We start from the raw sequence: 19,416 nt of genomic DNA on the forward strand, positions 1-19,416 counted from the left end.
CTTCAGGACAAGCGTTATAAGTTATGCCCTGGGGGAAAATATGGTTCTAATGGAAGGAATGCTCGTATAAACTTCAGAGAGGGCTCATTTGATTGGAAATTGAAAGTTCTAGTTCACTTTTTAAGCGTCAAAAGATATTGGAGAGTAACCAGCCCTCCCTCCCCCCCCCCCCCACGCCCTTTTTTCCCAAATGTATCTGACAAAAACTTTGAGATAGCTATTTTGTTTAAAATAGTTCAAAGATCATATAACAAAACTCCGGTGTCGACACAAGCCCCAAGGGCTCGGGGGGGGGGGTGTTGTGAGTTATGCCCTGGGGACATATATGGTTCTTATGGAAGGGATGCTCGTATAAACTTCAAAGAGGACTCATATGATTGGAAATAAAAAGTTCTAGTTCACTTTTTACGAGTCAAAAGAGATTGGAGGGCACCTAGCCCTTCCCCCCTCCACGCCCTTTTTTCCTCAAACCCATCCGATAAGAACTGTGAGATAGCTTTTTTTTTAAATAGTTCAAAGACCATATAGTCAAAACTCCGGGGTCCACACAGCCCCCCCCCCAGGGCCCGAAGGCAGGCGTTGTAAGTTATGCCCTGGGGGAATCTATGGTTCCTATGGAAGGGATGCTCGTAAAAACTTCAGAGAGCATTCATTTGATTGGGTATTGAAAGACCTAGTTCAGTTTTTGAGGGACGAAAGAGATTGGAGGGCAACTAGCCCCCCCCTCACGCCCCTTTTTTCCCCAAATGCATCGGATAAAAATTTTGAGATAGCCATTAAGTTAAATATTGTTCAAAAGTCCGATAAAAAAAAACTCAGGTGTCGACACAACTCCCCAGGGCCAGGGGGTAGGCGTTGTAAGTTATGACCTAGGGCATATATGGTTCTTATGAAAGGGATGCTCGTATAAACTGCAGAGAGGGCTCATTGGATTGGAAATTGAAAGTTTGAGCTCACATTTTAGTAGTCAAAAGAGATCCGAGGGCAACTAGCCACCCCCCCACGTCTTCTTTTCCAAAACCTATCCGCTACAAATTTTGAGATAGCCACTTTTTTGAAAATTGTTCACAAATTAGATAACAAAAACTCCGGTGTCAACACAGCCCCGCCCCCCCAGGGCGCGGGGGGTAGGCGTTGTAAGTGTTGTCCTGGGGGTGTATATGGTTCTTATGAGAAGGGTGCTGGTATAAACTTCAGAGAGGGTTCATTTGATTGGAAATTGAAAGTTCTAATTCACTTTTTAAGAGTCAAAAGATATCCAAGGGCAACTAGCCCCCCCCCCCCCCCTCACACACGCCCTTTTTCCCCAAGCCCATCCGATAAAATTCTTAAAATAGCCATTTCATTAAAAATAGTTCAAAGGTCAGATAAGAAAAACTCCTTTGTCGACGCAACCCCCAAGGGCCCGGAGGCAGATGTTTTAGCCCTGGGGGATATATAGTTCTTATGGAAGGGATACCCATATAAACTTCGAAGAGGGTCCATTTGATTGGAAGTATTGAAAGTTCTAGTTCAGTTTTCAAGAGTCAAAAGAGATCAGAGGGTAACTATCCCCCCACGTCCCTTTTCCCCCACATGCATCCGATAAAAATTTTGAGATAGCCATTTTTTTAAAAATAGTTCAAAGGTCGGATAAAAAAACTCCGGTGGCGACACAACCACCCAGGGCCCGGGGGCAGGCGTTGCTCTTATGGAAGGGATGCTCGTATAAACTTCAGAGAGGGCTGATTTGAATAGAAATTGAAAGTTCTAGTTCAATTTTTAAGAGTCAAAAGAGATCGGAGGGCCCCTAGCCCCTCCACGCCCTATTTTCCCCAAACCCGTCCTATAAAAATTTTGGGATAGCCATGTTTTTTAATCAGTTCAAAGGTCAGATAACAAAAACTCCGGTGTCGACACAACCCCTCAGGGCCCTGGGGCAGGCATTGTAAGCTTTGTCCTGGGGCCGTATACGGTTCTCATGAAAGGGATGCCCCTTATACGGTTCTTATGAAAGGGCAATTATCCCCTCCCCCAACGCCCTTTTTCCCCAAACCCATCCGATAAAAAGTTCAAGATAGCCATTTTGTTAAAAATACTTCAAACATCAGATAATAAAAACTCCGAGGTTGACGCAAAACCATTTTTTCACTTCGATAATGTTACTTTGATACCAGTTTTGATACTTTGATGAACATTGGATTTTTTTTCAAAGTTTAATTTTGAATTAAGTTATCTTTTAAAACTTGAAACTGTTTCCGATCAGAAACGAACAAAAATTAATTTAAAAAAAAACTTTCCAAAACATCAGTTTTCAAACAGGAGTAAAAGCCAATTTGAACTTAAGCTTAGAGGATAGAAACGCTTTTTAAGATTCAGCCTCAAAACGACCAGAAATTACTATCAAGAGCTGCCTAAGTAAAGAACGATGTTGGCACAATGTATTATTTATTTATTTTCTTTAGACGAGGGCACTTCGTATCGAAGGAGCTGTCGTAGAAACTTCGAAAAGGGCTCATTCGATTGGAAATTGAGTGGCCTGTGCCCTTTTTAATAGTTGAAAGTGATTGGAAGGCAACTAACACCCCTTCTACGCCACCATTTCCCCAAACACATCCAATCAAAATTCTGAGATAGCCATTTTGTTCAGCATAGTTGATTTCCATATAGAAATTATGTTATTGAGGAGGACACTCCCCCACAAACCTCGGGGCAAGGGTTGTAAGTTGTGCCCTGGGGGCATATAAGATTTTTATAGAAAGCATTGTCGTAGAAACTTCAGAAAGAGCTCGTTCGATTGGAAATTCAAAGGGGTATTTTTAATAGTCGAAAATGATTTGAGGGCAACTAACACCCACCTGTCACACTCACATTTTCCTAATTATATTATGGCTCTTAGAATTTATAGGGTTTAGAACCCTACTCAGATTAATTTCTGATCGTTTTTAGTTTGACTTATTTTAATTTCTGTTTGTTTTGGGTTTCATTTATTTATTAATACTGATTTGTGGTAGTTGTATGCTTGGTAGATTATTTTATTCTATTGTCGTTCATTTTTGGTTTAATGGAGTTCTTTACTTTTATTTGAAAACCTATTTTGTGTAAAAAGTTTTTTGATTAATTAAAGAATAAATGAAACCCAAAACGAACAGAAATTAAATAAACAATCTCAGCAAATAACATGCAACAAGTAATAATATAAATGAGTAAATAGACTTAAAGCGAGTAATGCTTAGATTGAATATGAAAATCAAGCTTAAGACGAAAAAAAATATTTTGCTATTGAAGTGTAAATGAAACTTAAGACGAACAGAAATTAAATAAACAATCAATGGAAACAAACATACAATTGATACTAATATAAATGAATAAATAAATCTGAAATCAAGCGAAACTTAAATTTAATACGCAAATCAAGCTTGAAACGAACAAAAACAACTACAAACAAGAGTTTGGGTATCGCCTCCTTCTCTAACTGCAAAAGTCTAAAACCTACTACGTCATTGGCGCTTTTCTGAAAACTATATGCGTCTTGAACAGTCTTGTAAAGTATAAACAACATCAAATTGAATATTTGACGCATAATGATATTAATTGTTGAAAGATACATCAGTTCAAGAGTTTATTTCATTGTAATTTTATTTTTATGTTCAATGCTCTAAGAACTGAAAAAGAAAATATTTTTAATATAATTAGTTTTCAGCTAAGCGCCAATGACGCAGTAGACTTTTAGTTTTTATTTACAGTTAAGGAAGGGGGCAGTATCCAAACTCTTGTTTGTAGTGAAACTATATTTGTCTTGAAGAACTAATAAATTAAACTGAATATTTGATGTGTAATCATATTAATTGCTGAAAGCTCATCAGTTCAAAATTTTACTATAAATCTATAAATTTACTATAATTCAAAATTTTACTATAAATTTTACTATTATTTTCAATATTAAGTACAAACGAAAATATTTGTAATAAAATTGGTTTTCAGTAAAGCACCAATGACGCAGTAGGTTTTAGTCTTATACAGTGAGAGAAGGAGGCGATACCGAAACTCTTGTTTGTAGTGATTTTTGTTCGTTTTAAGCTTCATTTGCATATTCAGTTTAAGTTTCACTCGTTTTAAGATTTATTTATTCATTTACATTATTATCTATTGTATTTTTTTGCATTGATTGTTTATTTAATTTTTGTTTGTTTTAAGTTTCATTTATGCTTCAATAGCAAAATACTTTTTTTTTGTTTTAAGCTTTACTGTCATATTCAATCTAAGCATTACTCGCTTAAGTTCTATTTATTCATTTATATTATTACTGGTTGTATTTTTTTGTTATGATTGTTTATTTAATTTCTGTTCATTTCGAGTTTCATTTATTCTTCAATAGTAATTTCTGGTCGTTTTGAGTTTGAATTTTAAAAGTTATTTGTATCTGCTGAGCTGAAGTTTAAAATGGCTTTTACTTTTCTTTGAAAAACTTATTTTTAGGAAAGTTTTTTTTAATTAATTTGTAATTTAAGGAACGTAATCTTATGAAGTACAATTGATTTGTTAATAATTTAATGCTTATTTTTCTGTTAAATTTAGGAAGAACTTATAATCTTAGTCGCACTGTTATGCGACAAACCCTTTCTGGCATTTAAAATGCTCAGCAAAAATATTTCGTTTTTCGTTTGTTTGTCATCTATATAATAATAAAAAAGAGCCCATAAACTTTCCAGTTTTACATATTTATTAATAATTTTATAAATATAATTGAATTTAACTGATTTGTAATTTTACTTATTTAATTTATTTATAATCATATGAACTGATAAAAATAAAGCCCGTAAACTTCCAGCTTAATATATTTATAAAATAATATCACATTTAAAATGTTGTTGAAGGTAGTGTATTTATAATTTCCACTTGTTTATTTATTTATAACCATAGGAAAGCTAATATTCGACGAACCATCGCTCGCTGCGCGCCAACTGTACGATTACATTTTGGACCACGAACGGAATTACGGCTTCAAAGTCTTACGGATGTCTCCTCTTGACGCCAATGGAGAAACTGAATACATTCTTGTAAGAACGTTGACTAATGTGGCCGTTAGGAGTATCCATGAGCAGCGTAACGTACCAGATTATGATGCTACATTCATCGTCTCATTTTCTCGGTCGGGGGTCTCATCGCGATCACCACACATTCTTGAACTCAAATTCTATGTCATCCTTGTGACACGAAGGTGAACAATTTTTGTTTTTTAACTTAGGTCTTAAATACCTAATTTGATTAAGACATATTAAGAAACATTTATTGGGAGAGGGCAGTTAATTGTGGTATTATTGGCTATTTTAGAGGGGTTTGGTAAATTTTTTTGTAAATGATTGTTGTTACTATTTGAGAATTAGAGGATTGCAGCCGTCCATCAACAGGCTTTACGAGCCTTTCCCGGGCGGTTGTGTGCATATATAGTTTATTTTGTAATTATTAGTAAATAAAATTAATTTTGTCTAAATCTTCTAGGGTATTTTCCAGTTCTGTTTATGGGCTCTTAAGCTCAGCTTCGACACAAATCAGTAAACGTTTTCAAGTAAAAATAGCAAGCGACGGTTGCTATTGAATTGCATAAAATATTTCTGATTAAAGTTGTTTCTATAGAGTTTTGTTTTAAATTCCTGTGAAAAAGTGACATTTCTTCCAGGACGTGTCTTAGAATGAATTAAATAAAAAAGCAAGTTTTTTTCAATTGAAAGTAAGGAGGAACATATTCTTTTTACGGGCTAATAAGTTCAGTTTCAAAACAAGTCGGTAAACGTTGTCAAGTGAAAATAGCAAGCGACGGTTGCTATTGAATTCCAGATGATATTTCGGATTAAAGTTATTTCTATAGAGTTTTGTTGTAAATTCCTGTGAAAAAATGACATTTTTTCCAGGACGTGTCTTACAATGAATTAAACAAAAAAAGCAAGTTTTTTTTAACAGAAAGTAAAGAGCAATATCAAAACTTAAAACAAACAAAAACTGATCCGTAGGGGAAGGGAGGCTAGCGCAAATAGCGAGGGTTGAGGAAAGAGCAGCTGAAAAACAAAACTGATGATGGCAAACAGCCAAGGGTCACGTTGCCTGTTAACGAATAAAGATAATCCGATAACAACAAAAAACCATCAAACTAGAACCAACAATTGTTTCCCAATTTTATTCAAAGGTGCTAAAGCTCTGACACTCCGGGCCTTTCCCGGGCGGTTGTGTGCATATATAGTTTATTTTGTAATTATTAGTAAATAAAATAAATTTTGTCTAAATTTTCTAGGGTATTTTCCAGGGCGGAGTTCTTCAATTTAATGGAGTGAGAGTTCTTTGGATATTACTTGAATTACAGAGACAGTAACTAGATGATGAGAAAAATTGAAAGATGCCCATGAAAGATCATAAAGAGATTCTAGATCGAGTAACGGTCAAGCTGCGGGGTTATTTGTTTTCAGAGATGGATATCTTTGTTTAAAATAACTTTGCAAGTCGTTTCAGAAAAGAAGAAAAATCTACATCCGTATAATCGTACTTATTCGGGGGGGGGGGGATAATAATGAAAAAAATAAATATTATTCAATGATCTGAATAAATGCTCAAAAATTCAACAAAATTTAAGATTCCGGAGGGGGTTACTTTGAAGACAGGTTTTCATCAAGAAGAATGTCGGAAAATCGGAATTTTATATTTAGCATATCTAGGATCAAAACACCTTTATTCCTAGTAATAGTTGACAGCTGTGTTTTAGACAGCCAACAACAAACTTGAGGTACTCTCGAGTATATTAAACGAGCCGAACAATTTGGGGGGGGGGGGGGTTCAAACCAGGTACCCCCTCTCCCACCCTGGATACGGCCTTGGGTACAGGTAAATGTAAGATTAAAAAGAAAACAGAAAAACACAAGTTCTCTTTTTAACAGTGAAAATTACATAAATTACATCTAATAAAAACAACACCCACCCTACAATTGAGCCTTGAGGGAAACCATAATCAACTTCTGAGGGTGAATGGGAAAGCGGATCAATGTAGATTTTCATACTATACAAATGAGACTAAAGCTAAGAGAATGCAATCCTTTTACTGCAATAAGGTAACTTCAGCAGAAGAAGAATACAATACTTGAAGAATGAAACGTTTGAGAAGTATCCTGGAATAGAGCAGCAGGAGTCGCTCCAGAGCCTAGCACAGAATACTGATAATTCAAGGGCGTTGCACAATCATGCTGTTTTGAATGCTTGACTGAACAAAAGCAGAATGGGACATCCTGAAAAAAAATCCTTGGAATCTAGGAAAGCACGAGAAATTTTAGCTTTTTTTGAATATTTTTGAACATAGGCAGCAGGGATATTGTCGAATAATTAGCTGGATCATGTCGTTGTAAATAAAATAATAAATCGAGCACGCTTTGGAGTACTCCAAAAACTGTCCTGATCCAGTGAAAGATTGATCCATTGAAATATTCTAGATGCTCTAGGATGGAAAGGTGACTATCTATCAACAAGTGAAATGACATATTTTTATAAAACTACGAAAAAGGCTTATGCCAGGCTTTGCCTCTCACTCAGACTATTTATCTTGTCTTTTTCTCCAGTTAGCATGGCTTGATGGCAAGTTGATTTTAATTCAAAAATCAACGGACTCAAAGGTTTTCAAACCTTATTTTTAATTGTTTCGAAAATAAACAGGTGGTCCCATCGGTGCTGGCCAGGGACCAAAATATAGGCGTAATTTCAACTTTTTTGTAAAGTGAAGGGGCTAAGGGGGATTGTAGCATCCCTAATATTAGAGTAGTCTACCAATTCATGTATACTAGTGAGAATCATGGAGCCCATTACTGTCACATAGAAAGAGGGACATTTTAACCGCACCCCCTCCCCCCGCTATTTACGCTAAATGTTGACTGGTAGTCTCCTGAACGAGTTTTACAATACAACAGGAATAATCAGATGGTGATTGCAAGTGTTTTATTTACAGGTTTCAAAGTATTTCGATTGGAAGCTTTATCGTTTAAAGCAAATAGAACTAAAAGCATTGAGATAATAAAATAAAGTTTCGACCCCCCCCCCTTGTTGAATTCTTTGAGTCCCTCGTCACTCTTTCGTCTTTGATTGCTCGATGCGATACATTTTTCGTCTGAATTTTAAAATATATTCTCTTTTTATACTATAGTCAAATTTATGTTTATTATTTTGTATTTGCCATTTTATTATCATGAAATCGATGTTTCAGAGAATTGTATCCCAAGTCTGCTGTTGAACTGCAAGAAGATCGATTTAAACCTGTTTCAACTGTTTCTCGTCCTTCATCGCAACGAAGCAGTTCTGAAAGGGAATCAGAAACATCGAGCAAACTTTCTAAAAGAAGAACTGAAAATGAAAGTCGAATTTCAGATCAAGAAGATATGACAAAGCTGACGGGTCAGAAATTTGGAATAAGGTAGTAATGAAAGTTTCGTATCAATTTTGGGCGAGGAGGAGGCTCAGAGGCAAAATCGGCCCTCGAAAATCTCTGGGAAGCTGCCCTCACGCATTGAAGTTCAAATAGTCTAAAGTCTATTTATACGCATTGAAGCTCAAATAGTTTATTTATTCTAAAGAATAAATAAATATTCACGTTTAGCATGCTTGAAAAATACCTGAAAATTTAAAAATTAGATTTTTCTTTTAGATAATATTTTTATATACATCATTATTGCAATGTTGTTGTCACACTTGTCGAACTTGAAAAAATTAAATATTTCATGCATGGAAAAGTTTACATTTAATTGCTTAAAAAGCAAAAAACTGGTAATTACAAAAATATCTGTATATGTTTTAACAAGGAACTACAACAATTAAAAACCCTTTAAACAGAAAACCTAAAGTTTAAAGCTTAATAAACAATCGCTGTTAGAAATCGCACTTGCTTCAATAGTCAAATATCTTTAAAAAAAAGTCAGTATGAAAACACATTAAATTGCTTAAAGAGCAAAAACTGGTAATTGCGGAGCTATTTGAATATATGTTAACTGTCAGAGGTAAAGATGGAAAAAATGGATAATAAATGGTTGGAAAAGAAGGTACAGCGATAACTGGCCACAAAAACGATCTGAATAGGTCAGGACTTAAAGAATTCGTATTTTTCACAAGGTGGCTGTATCGAACCTGTGGTGACGTCATGACATCAAGAAAAAATTAACCATTTTTGCAATTGAATCATAGTTTTCCTTATGCTTTGAGCATTTTACACTTGAATCATATTTTAATTAGAATTATTTACCTGGTTTCGTCTTTTTATTTTGTATTGTCTCTTGCTGCCTTTTTAGTATAATCTGGTTAAAAAAAATAGAGATTTACAGAATTGAGTGTCTATTGTGTAATTTAAGTCAGAGACTGTATCAGTTTCTGAACAAATTCTTAACTCTGTCATCTAAAGAAAAGTCCATGCTTCTTTTCAGAAAAAAGGGGGGTGTTGAATACCTATCATTATGAGCTGTTTCCTATAGATAGGAAAATTCAAGGTTGGAAACTCTTTTTAAAAAGAAGTTGTGAAATAAAGGTATTATCTTCTAATCTTCTATCTCTAGCATAAGCTATAAATTGGTATCAAAAGTATTCAAATTTGCCGAAAATTTATGCAGAGAAGCAGGTCAATGATCCTAAAGGGATAAAATGGTCATTTTGGGGCGTAAAATTTCAAAATTATGGGGGTTAGGGGGGTTAGAAGGTTAGGGGGGCTTGAACCCCCCCTCCCTTGAAATATTTGTCTGACTCGTAAAAACGTAACAAAAATGGGTATAAACAAATTTTTTATGTGTTTTCTATGTGCTTTCGATTGTTAATTAGCACGTATTTGTTTATACAACGAAGTTTTTTATTCCCTTGCACTAAAGGTGAAGTTATCAAGAGAGTTGATAATTAAGAATTTTTTTTCTAAGACCTCTCTAGAGTGTAGCTCTTGATCAGGTCCGATCCTCTTACTCGATCATATCTCTCGACAACTCGTATATTAGGCCTGTGACTGAATATGAATGACTGAATGTGACTGAACGTGAATATGCCCGCTTTTTAAAGGGCTCATAAATCCCTACGTTTACCGCTTAAAATACATTTAAGACCGAGGATCTTAAAGACCTTAAGGCGGGTCAAAATACACAGTACTCTTATATTTATATTACCCTTATTAAAAAAATTAAATCCTCGGTCATCAAAAGACCTCGTTTTATCTTCATTTTCAAGGAAAAATCGCAGTGAAGTAATTTAAAAGGCAAGTATCCGACATAGACTATTGGTTTAATTATTCGAGCAAACTGATCTTCTATTCCGCATATTGCCTCTTTCCAACCCCTTTAACCATTTTGCAAGTTCAACAAATAAAAAAAGATAAAATAACGATTGACTTTATTGGAGACAGTTCGAGATCAGCCTTATCACTACGAATATACCACAAGGATTGAAGTCGAAGCTCGGAATGCATATAAGAATCGAACAGAAGATATATATATATATATATATATATATATATATATATATATATATATATATATATATATATATATATATATATATATATATATATATATATATATATATATATATATATATATATATATATATATATATATATATATATATATATATATATATATATATATATATATATATATATATATATATATATTTATATATATATATATTGACTATGTTTTATAGTCATATATATATATATATAAATATGAAAACATTCAAAGCGGAATATTTTACGAAATCCGGTCAGAAGCTTTCTAAATTATATCTTGCTTCTTTTGAATTGATGCAATGTCTTTCTTAGCAACACATCAGTCTTCATTCTCTCTTTTGTTCATTCCATTTTATTATATATTTTTTGCACATTTATTCTAGACAAGAATCTATAAATTATCTTGGCTACTATTCGGGCCATGAGCAGTTGTTGCAAGCAGCCATCCAGGAACAAGCCAGAAATTTTGAATTGCTGTTGAAACAAGAGCTAAAAAATGCCAGAGTTCATTGTCGGAGAGACCTATTATGGCAACGGCTGTTTAGCTGGCCAGGAAAAGAGGCTGAGGCTCGTAAAGAGGTAAGTGGCTATAGTTATGTTGTCAAAAATCATAAGACATTCCCTGGTAAAACAGGTTTTGAGCAAAGTTTACTATATCGACTGCAGAAGTTCAAAATGTGTTATGTTACACGACGTAACTTCCACAGAAAATCAGAAAACCTCAAATATGCCTTTGGAATTTTGGCTGCTATTAAACACCATTAGTTTTTTCACAGCAGGTTTTTAAGACTCTAAAATGTAGCAATAACAAATAGCTATATCAAATTTTATGGCAGATCAGAAAATAAGATTTTGTCCCAGACATATCTAAACGGCGTAACCCATTTTTACACTTTTGAGATAATTTCCAATAACTGTTTGCTAAGATGTTTTCAAACAAAGTATCATCAGGGCAATATATATATATAGGTATTTTCGGAAACAACATTGCCTTTCTATAATGTGCAAATATCAGTTCTATAGGGACAAATTTCGGTCAGATACGTGGTTCATAAAATTTCCTTGCGTAGGCTAAGCCGTGTAGGGATCCAAGGTGTTATTCTGAAATGGTTCGAATATATCTTGATCAGCGTATTATTCGAGTTTATATTCAAAATTTTATTTCAAAAACTTTTATTGTTAATTCTGGGGTGCCTCAGGGTTCCGTTTTCGGTCCACTTCTTTATCTAATCTACGTTGATACCATGCGTTTTTATGTATCGGATGCACTGATAAGGTCCTTTGCTGATGACTTGGTGTTTACGATTACAGCTGCTTGTCTGAACCAATTAATTGAGAAGACAAATAGGACACTCGCTGAATTGAATAGTTTTAAAAGTTCTAGTTATTTGGCAGTGAATATTTCAAAAATAAATTTCATTACATTTTGTAGAAATGGAGTTTCATGTGTTTTAGATAATAAAATTGTTTTTAATGGGGAATTTTTAAAGCACATAAATGGTGTTAAACACTTGGGCTTTAGTCTTGATTTTAATTTAAGTTGGAAATCACATTGTGATCTTGTGGCAGTTAAGATTTCAAGAGGGTTGGGTGTGATAAGAAGACTGAAAAATCCACTACCGTCAAATGTTTTACTTTTACTTTATAATTCTATTGTTAGCCCTTATTTATCGTATGGTTGCATGCTATGGACTAGTTGTTTTATTTCAAGTTTTAGAAAGTTCCAAATTTTACAGAATAAAATAGTTCATATTTTATGTAATTATATTCAGTTTGAAAATAGCACGTTGAATTGTTTTACAAGTTTGAAAATTTTAAATATTTGTCAATTACGAGATTACCTGTTATTTCTATAAAATTAAAATATTAAAATATAAAAATTTTTAGCTATAAAAATTGCAATTTTTATTTATCAATGTTTGAATAAGTGTTCACCGGAGGTATTTTGGGAATCTTTTAAGCTAATTCATCTTATACTTCTTATGTTACTAGATACGCAAATGACTTTACATCTAAGCTATTGAGTACTCAACTTGCTGCACTTCTGCCTTGTTTTTCAAGACCGGGGTGTGGAATTCCCACCCAAATAGCATAAAGGAAGCCGAAAATGTCATCTAGTTGAAGAGTTTATTGAAGCGTTACCTTTCGGGTGATAATTGAGGATGATTAGAACGTTGAATATTATTTCTGTTTTTTTTTTTTTTTTTTTTTTTTTTTTTTTTTTTAGTAATTGTAGAGCTGTATAATAATGGTTTTTCAGCCATCGTAAACAAACCTTCGAGTTTTTGTAGATGGCTGCTGTAAATTTGTTTGTATTTTTTATCTTAAATAAATTAATTTGATCTGAAAAAAAAAATCACATACAAAGTAACCGTCTAGAGCAGATAATCTTAAGTGTTTGTCTGCTGAGGGGCCACTGTGTATGTGACCTAAATATCCAAAGATTTTTCTTTTGTTTTCACTGTCTAATAAAAGGATTTTTTCTTATTGAACTGTTATTTGTATGACAGTATGTGTTCGGTCAAACTTTGTAAATGACGCTTTTCTCCTGAAAATATATTGAGGTAAATATTACTTGTAATGGTGAACTTATTTCGTATTCGATTTTAGTGATAGATATTTAAGTCGTCGGTATCACACCTTAAGGTCGTATCTAAAATTTTTAAACCTCTGAAATAGTTGACAAAAATGAATAGCTAAGCTGTTTTCAAAAGGAGTATCAATAGGGCGTATCAATAGGGCGTATCAATGTATTTTCAGTCATACTTTGATCCGTCTGGTCTATAGTGTTCTACTGTTCCTCTTTTTGAGAAGAGGCTAGCAAATGGTTGTGAGGAAATTTATCAAAAGTGAGAAAATTAAGGTACAATCCTTCTTGACCATGGCCTGTCGATTTTTCCAGATCGTCAAGATGTCGAAGCCTAACCTTCTTTTTCTTTTTCTTTTGTTTTCTTTTTTTATTAGTGCAATTTGATCGTGTTTATTGAAGAGGTATTTGGCTAAACTATAATATATGATAATATTTTATGCTTTTTGGTACCATATTAAGCTCTAGAGATATTTAAAAGTTTTGGGTTTTTGGAAAATATGTTTTGCATATACACAAAAAAAGTGCAGATATAGGTGTTAAATAAAGCCTCTGGTATCAAGCTTCCTTCTGCCGGATCTTAAGGCCTTTTAAAGCTGCGAGGCCAAAGAATGTGAATCTCATCTTTTGGGTTGAATTGGTCTAAAACCGTTTTTTCATATAACTGTTTTAACGGTCTATAATCGTATTTTATAATTTTTTTTGTCGCGTCTTAAAGGTTTCTGAAAGCTGTCAAATCCAAAAGTTCTTTCTCTTCTTTTGGTTTGAATTTGTCCATAACCATTTTTTTTATATAACCGTCTAACGGTTTATAACCATTTTTTGCAACCTTTTTCCGCATCTTGGCCACTGTCAAACCCAAAAATATGAATCTCTTTTTTTGGTTTGAATCGGTCTACAACCATTTTTTATTCCTTGAGTCAATTTTTGTAAACTCATTTATACAATCTATCTCGTATATTTCACTGCCTTTTGAATTACCAGAGCTCAATTAGCTACAAAATACGGAATATCCGACCTGGTTCTTATAGATGAAAAGGGGGTGTTTCTTTTGTAAGAATCTTTTTTTCTCTCTCTTTTTAAGCTTTTGTAGAAAAAATATCTTTAAAATTAGCTTTTGCTATCTTTAAAAATCTTTTTTCAAAAATATAGGAAACTATTACATGCGCCCGGATTTTTTTCAAATGTAGCAAAATGAAAAGAGGCCATTCTGTCTGTTTTGGCTATTGCTGTTTTCAATCGGACCGATTTTTACTCTTAGGAAAAAACAGCCAGGCATTTTAAGTATTTTCTAGGTTTACTTCTAAAAAAATGCTCTGCTACCGAATAAGCTATTTTATGTAAAATCATTCTGTATTTCATCAATATGCACTTAGGTACCCCCCGCTATTAGTAGTGTTTTCCGACATCAAAATAGCTTACCCAGGGCTGCCACAAAGTCCCTAAATTCCCTAATAGGTCCCTAAACTCCATTTCCTTGTTTTGGTTTAAAGCTCCGTATCCTGAAGGCTACCAATACCTGTGAGTATACGGTTTTTAGTATTTTTGTTTCGATTGAGATTGTTGGAACCTGTTGTTGCTTGTCTATGAAAGACAAAACTTGTTGTTACATAGGCTATAGCGTTTCTGTCTGGGTGGAGCAGACAGACTAGTAACAAAAAGGAGTGACCCCCTTGGCCTCTGGAGTTTATAGGCTAGGAGTCGGAAGGGCTCGGTTTGCTTTATTAATTACTTAGAAAACTCTTTTCTGGGTGTCACTGTTACACCCAGAGAAAAAAAATAAGGGAATGGCTCCAAGCCCAAAATACGAAGGAGGTGGTGTTAAAACCAGGTGTTTTGCACGATTTTGTGCTTACGTACATTTCTAGAACTATTAGACGACTTCCTAGCGCCCTTTTTATTTGAATGCATTTCTTGTAATAGTCTATATATTGTTCTAGTATCTTCTTTTCTTTTTTAAGGTTTAGGGTTTGAAGGTTCAGTTTGAATAAATTCAAGGAGATTTGATTCGAAGAGAAAGATGTGACGGAATACCAAATGAAAGAGTGGTATAGAGCCGTTTTGGGAGAATTGTTCTCTTTCTACTGTTCTATATGCAATGCATCGCTTGTCCGGCATAAGGGCTCCTACGATTTACTGCAGCACGCCAGAACTGCTGAACATAAGAGGAATGTTACCATAAAGCTAACGCCGAATCAGTTTCGTCTCTCGGCAGCATCTTCCATGGAGAGCAGGGAACCGGCAAAACTGCCCATGCACTTAAGTGCTAATCTAGTGTGGGACGAAAGAAATTACATGGGCTCTTAAGATGATTGAGTCTGACTATTCTGAGAAATCCGCAGACGGAATGGCAGATGTATTTTGAAAAATGTTCAGAGACATAGCGGTCAAAAACTTCTTCTTCGGGTGAACTAAGTTCGCTTATTTTTTAACCAAAGCTCTTAAACCCCATTTACGGAAGGTGACCCTTGATGAGGTCGGTAATGGTAATAATGTTTTCGAGTTTGACAAAACCACAAAATCAGAAAGTAAGAAAGAGCTTCAAATGAGGATCCGATTCTGGTCCGAAACGATAAAACGACTGATAGAAAAACATCTGAAAACTGCGTTTATTGGACATGCCACAAACTCAAGTCAGAAATAGCCAGAACGATTGATGAGAATGGTTTATCTATCTCCAAACTTCTAGCGTTAATCTGTGACGGTCCAAACGTGAGCAAAAACTTTTGCTACTGATTGACAGTGAAAGAAGGGAATTGACTGGTATTGAAGGCCTCCTTGATATTGGTACCTGCAAGATCCATTTGGTACCCAACGCTTTTTGGAAGGGTTTGCAGGAAATCGGCAAGAATTGTTCCGGTCTGATCATCAAAGGTTAGTACTTTTTTAGTAGCTGGCTGGCTAGACAATAAGACTACGGGAAGATTCAAGAGAAAATTGGCGTTCTTAAGTCCCGCTTTTTGATACACGTACCCACCAGATGGTTAATAATAGGATCTGCCGCTTCGAGGCTAAGGTGATAGATGCCAGCTGTGTTTGAGTACTTCGTTGTCTATATTCCAAAGAAAAGTCCTAGTCTTATGAAATCAAATTCATACAAAGAGACCAAACAACCGACCATGAAAGCAGAGTGTCGTTTGTTGTTGATAGTTTGAACCTCTTTACACGTTTCACCGAAAAGTTTCAACGGGAAAAGCCCCTAGTGTGTGAGCCCTATACGGCGCTGAATTTGCTGGACTTAACGTTGGCTGGACGAGTTTTAAAACCCGAAGCGACCGAAGAGCTTAGGGATGAACTAACGCTTGAACCATTCGAAGATGAAAAGAACTTTGTGCCACTGCTACAGACAGTCGTGATTGACGAGATTGTCGATTGTCTCGAGTCAGTAGACTAGCTTCCAAAACGTTCGTTCCTGCCACGTGATCAGAAGCATTATTCTGCGGCCGCAAGATATGTCCTTAAGCAAATACTCGGCGGATATTTTTGCAGTTGTTGAAAGCGTTAACTTTTATACATCCCAATGAAGTTCCAAAGCCAGTTTCTGCTCAGAGTTTATTATAGTTACCCATCATGGCGCAAAAGGACATGCTAGTTGACGAGTTTAAGCTAGTCCAGTTATCCAGACGTCCACTGGAGCCCAGGAAGATCGACGACAAGTGGAACAACGTGATTCAGGGAGGGAAATATCCAAACTTATCTGAAGTCGTAAAAAATGCTTTGACCGTTACATACGGGTCGGCCCGTATTGAGCGAGGTTTCTCCCTTTCGGGGCGATTTCTCAGCGAGGTAAGAGTTTCGATGAATGAACGAACTTTGAATGCAAAACTGTTTGTGATAGATTGCTTGGGCAGATTTGGAGGACCTTCGAAAAATATTTCTATCACCGAAGACTTGATAAAACTCGCCAAATCCGCTAGAAAGAGCTATGATTTGTACCTACAGCAGGAAAAAGCCTTGGAAGAAAAAAATTAGAAAGAACGGCTGGATTAGAAAGCAAATAAACGGCTGAGAAAGTTGCAGCTCGCTGAAACCTCTTTGAAAAGACAGACAATAGAGACTCTAGTAAAATCTCTCAAAGAAAAAAAAAGAAATGTTTGGTTTCAAGGAACAGGCCGCAGACGAGTTACTTAAGGAAGCTCATAACCGGCTGAAAAAAGACATTGAAAACAAGGATATAGTCGAGATACAGCTAGCGCAGGCCATGATAGATGGGCCTCAGTCTATAGCTGCTACTCTTAAAACCGTCCAACAGCAGTTAGAGTCAAAGAAACAGTTGCGGATCACATCTCTGTTCCAGCAGAAGGCAGTGCAAAAAAGGGAAACAAATAGGTTGTTTGTTCTAGTTACCGTACCCTTATCTCTTTTGTCATATTTTTTAATCTGATTTTTTTTTTTTTTTTTTTTATTCGAAAGTAAGCGTTCAGAAAAATAAGAAGAACAAATCTTCTCCATGACATGATGATTCTCAAGTGGTCGGTTTCTTAATTATCACTTGGCCTCTGATCATGGAGAGGTGTCTGAAAATGATCATTCCCATTATTTTTTTTCCTTAGTCCAGTGTCATTTGGTGTTGTGTCACTGCTTTTTCTTTCAAAAGCTTTCTGAAAACTGAGTTTTGAGGTCCGTTTCGCGTCCAGAATGGTCCCTAGAGACGTCCCTTTTTCGACTAAAAAAAGGTCCCGAAGTCCCTATTTTTTACCACTCGAACCTGTTGCAGCCATGCTTACCCTAACCTCTATAGCTCTCGCGATTTTGATAATATTGATGAAGAATAGCTTGGAATTTATTAGTTAGGAGAATTGTGTACAAGTTGTGTTATTCCAGTATTAGTAGCCTAGAGTGTTTCCGCCGTCAAATAGCGTACCTTAACCTCTGTACCTCATGCTCTTTTGATGATTCTGATGAAGAATCCCCCTTTATATAGATCATTTAATGGACTTTGTCTAAAGGAGCACAGGATAGGCGATGGGTGACCACGGAATCATATGGGGAGAAAAAACTTTCCTGGACTTAGATAATGCTGATGATTTAAGCATCCTAAATGAAAGTTTGAGCAAAGTGAATGAACTTCTAGAGCTTTTGGATTTCAGGGCGCTAGAATAGGTTTGAAAATTAATTGTTAGAAGACTAAATCACTAAGGCTAGGAATAAGTGAAGATGAAAAGCTGACGATGGGTAACAAAAAGATTAATCAGGTGGACAGCTTCACTTGCCTTGGTAGTATTATTAGTAACGATAGTGGGAGCTGTGAAGACCTTAAAAGTAGAATAGCCAAGGCTCAGGGTGCTTTTCACAGTTAAAAAAAAGTTGGGAAATATCGGAAGATACGTGTACAAACCAAGATTAGAATATTGGAAGCAACAGTGATGACAGTTGTCAAATATGATTCTGAAGCATAGGCGCTCCGAAAAGCGGATGAAGATTTGCTAGGTGTTTTTCAGAAAAATTGCCTACGGATTGTTCTGGGTACCCGACTGATTTACCGTATTTCAAACAGTAAACTGTACGAAAAGTGTGGTTTAATCTCGCTTTCTAGGTATATAATGAGAGAAAGGTTCAGATGGCTAGGGCACGTTCTGTGGATGAAAGACTGCCAAAGATTGTCCTTTTCGGCCAACCGTTTAGGGCTAAACGGAGAGCAGGTCATCCGCGGTTGGAGTGGGAGGATGTCATAAAGACAGATCTAAGGGAAATGGGAACTTCCTAGGAGGGTGTAAAGAGGGAGGCCTTGAATATATTAGGATGGAGGAACTCAGCCATCTAGGTGCTGCAGTGACTTGTTAGTAGTAGCAGTGGTAGTAATAGCATAGAACACTTAAGTTACTAAAATTATGAACAAATTTTGTAATTTCGTTATTAGTAGAGAGTTTCCCGATATGAAAACAGCGTACAGTAACCTCTGTAGCTCACGCTATTTTGATAATGTTGCTGAAAAAGAGCATGGGATTCATATTTTACGAAAATTAGACTTCTAGCTTTTTTAACTTTATTAGTTTGAATTCAGTGGCGTATAATTCAAATAGCCCATCACGCTGCTTCCTTGCTCTAGTAGATATGTATTGGTAAGTAGCAACTATTAGTTTGTATTATATGGCTATCTACTTCTCAGACTGAATAGATCCAGGTTCTCAAAAGAGATTCAATATTTGATACATTTTTGTCTTCATTAAAAAAAAAAAAAATTATGCATTCCGACCAATGGTCTGCATAGCGCAGGTACCGATAGCCTGATTTTCTGTCTTCGGCTGGGAGTGCAATGCGTTGTTGGGATCATCCGACGTGTGTCAAGGTTACCTTCAACGGGTTTCTTTTTTTTTCTTTTTTTTTCTTTTTTTTATGAGGACCG

The 19,416-nt window shown here is 35.4% G+C and overlaps 1 protein-coding gene across 3 annotated transcripts in view; it reads left to right on the top strand.

Annotated features, from left to right (window-relative positions):
- The window catches only part of LOC148943128 (KICSTOR complex protein SZT2-like), a 495,507-nt gene that overhangs the window by 467,982 nt on the left and 8,109 nt on the right, over window positions 1-19,416 (top strand). For all 3 annotated transcript variants that reach the window (XM_089102275.1, XM_089102276.1, XM_089102278.1), the window contains 3 exons: window positions 4,903-5,200; window positions 8,216-8,422; window positions 10,867-11,062. In XM_089102275.1, coding sequence (XP_088958401.1) covers window positions 4,903-5,200; window positions 8,216-8,422; window positions 10,867-11,062 — 701 coding nt within the window. The remainder of the gene's footprint in view (window positions 1-4,902; window positions 5,201-8,215; window positions 8,423-10,866; window positions 11,063-19,416) is intronic.

Source organism: Artemia sp. Qi Xiang Cuo, chromosome 16, assembly GCF_049724085.1.
Source record: "Artemia sp. Qi Xiang Cuo chromosome 16, ASM4972408v1, whole genome shotgun sequence".
NCBI classification, from domain to species: Eukaryota; Metazoa; Arthropoda; class Branchiopoda; order Anostraca; family Artemiidae; genus Artemia; species Artemia sp. Qi Xiang Cuo.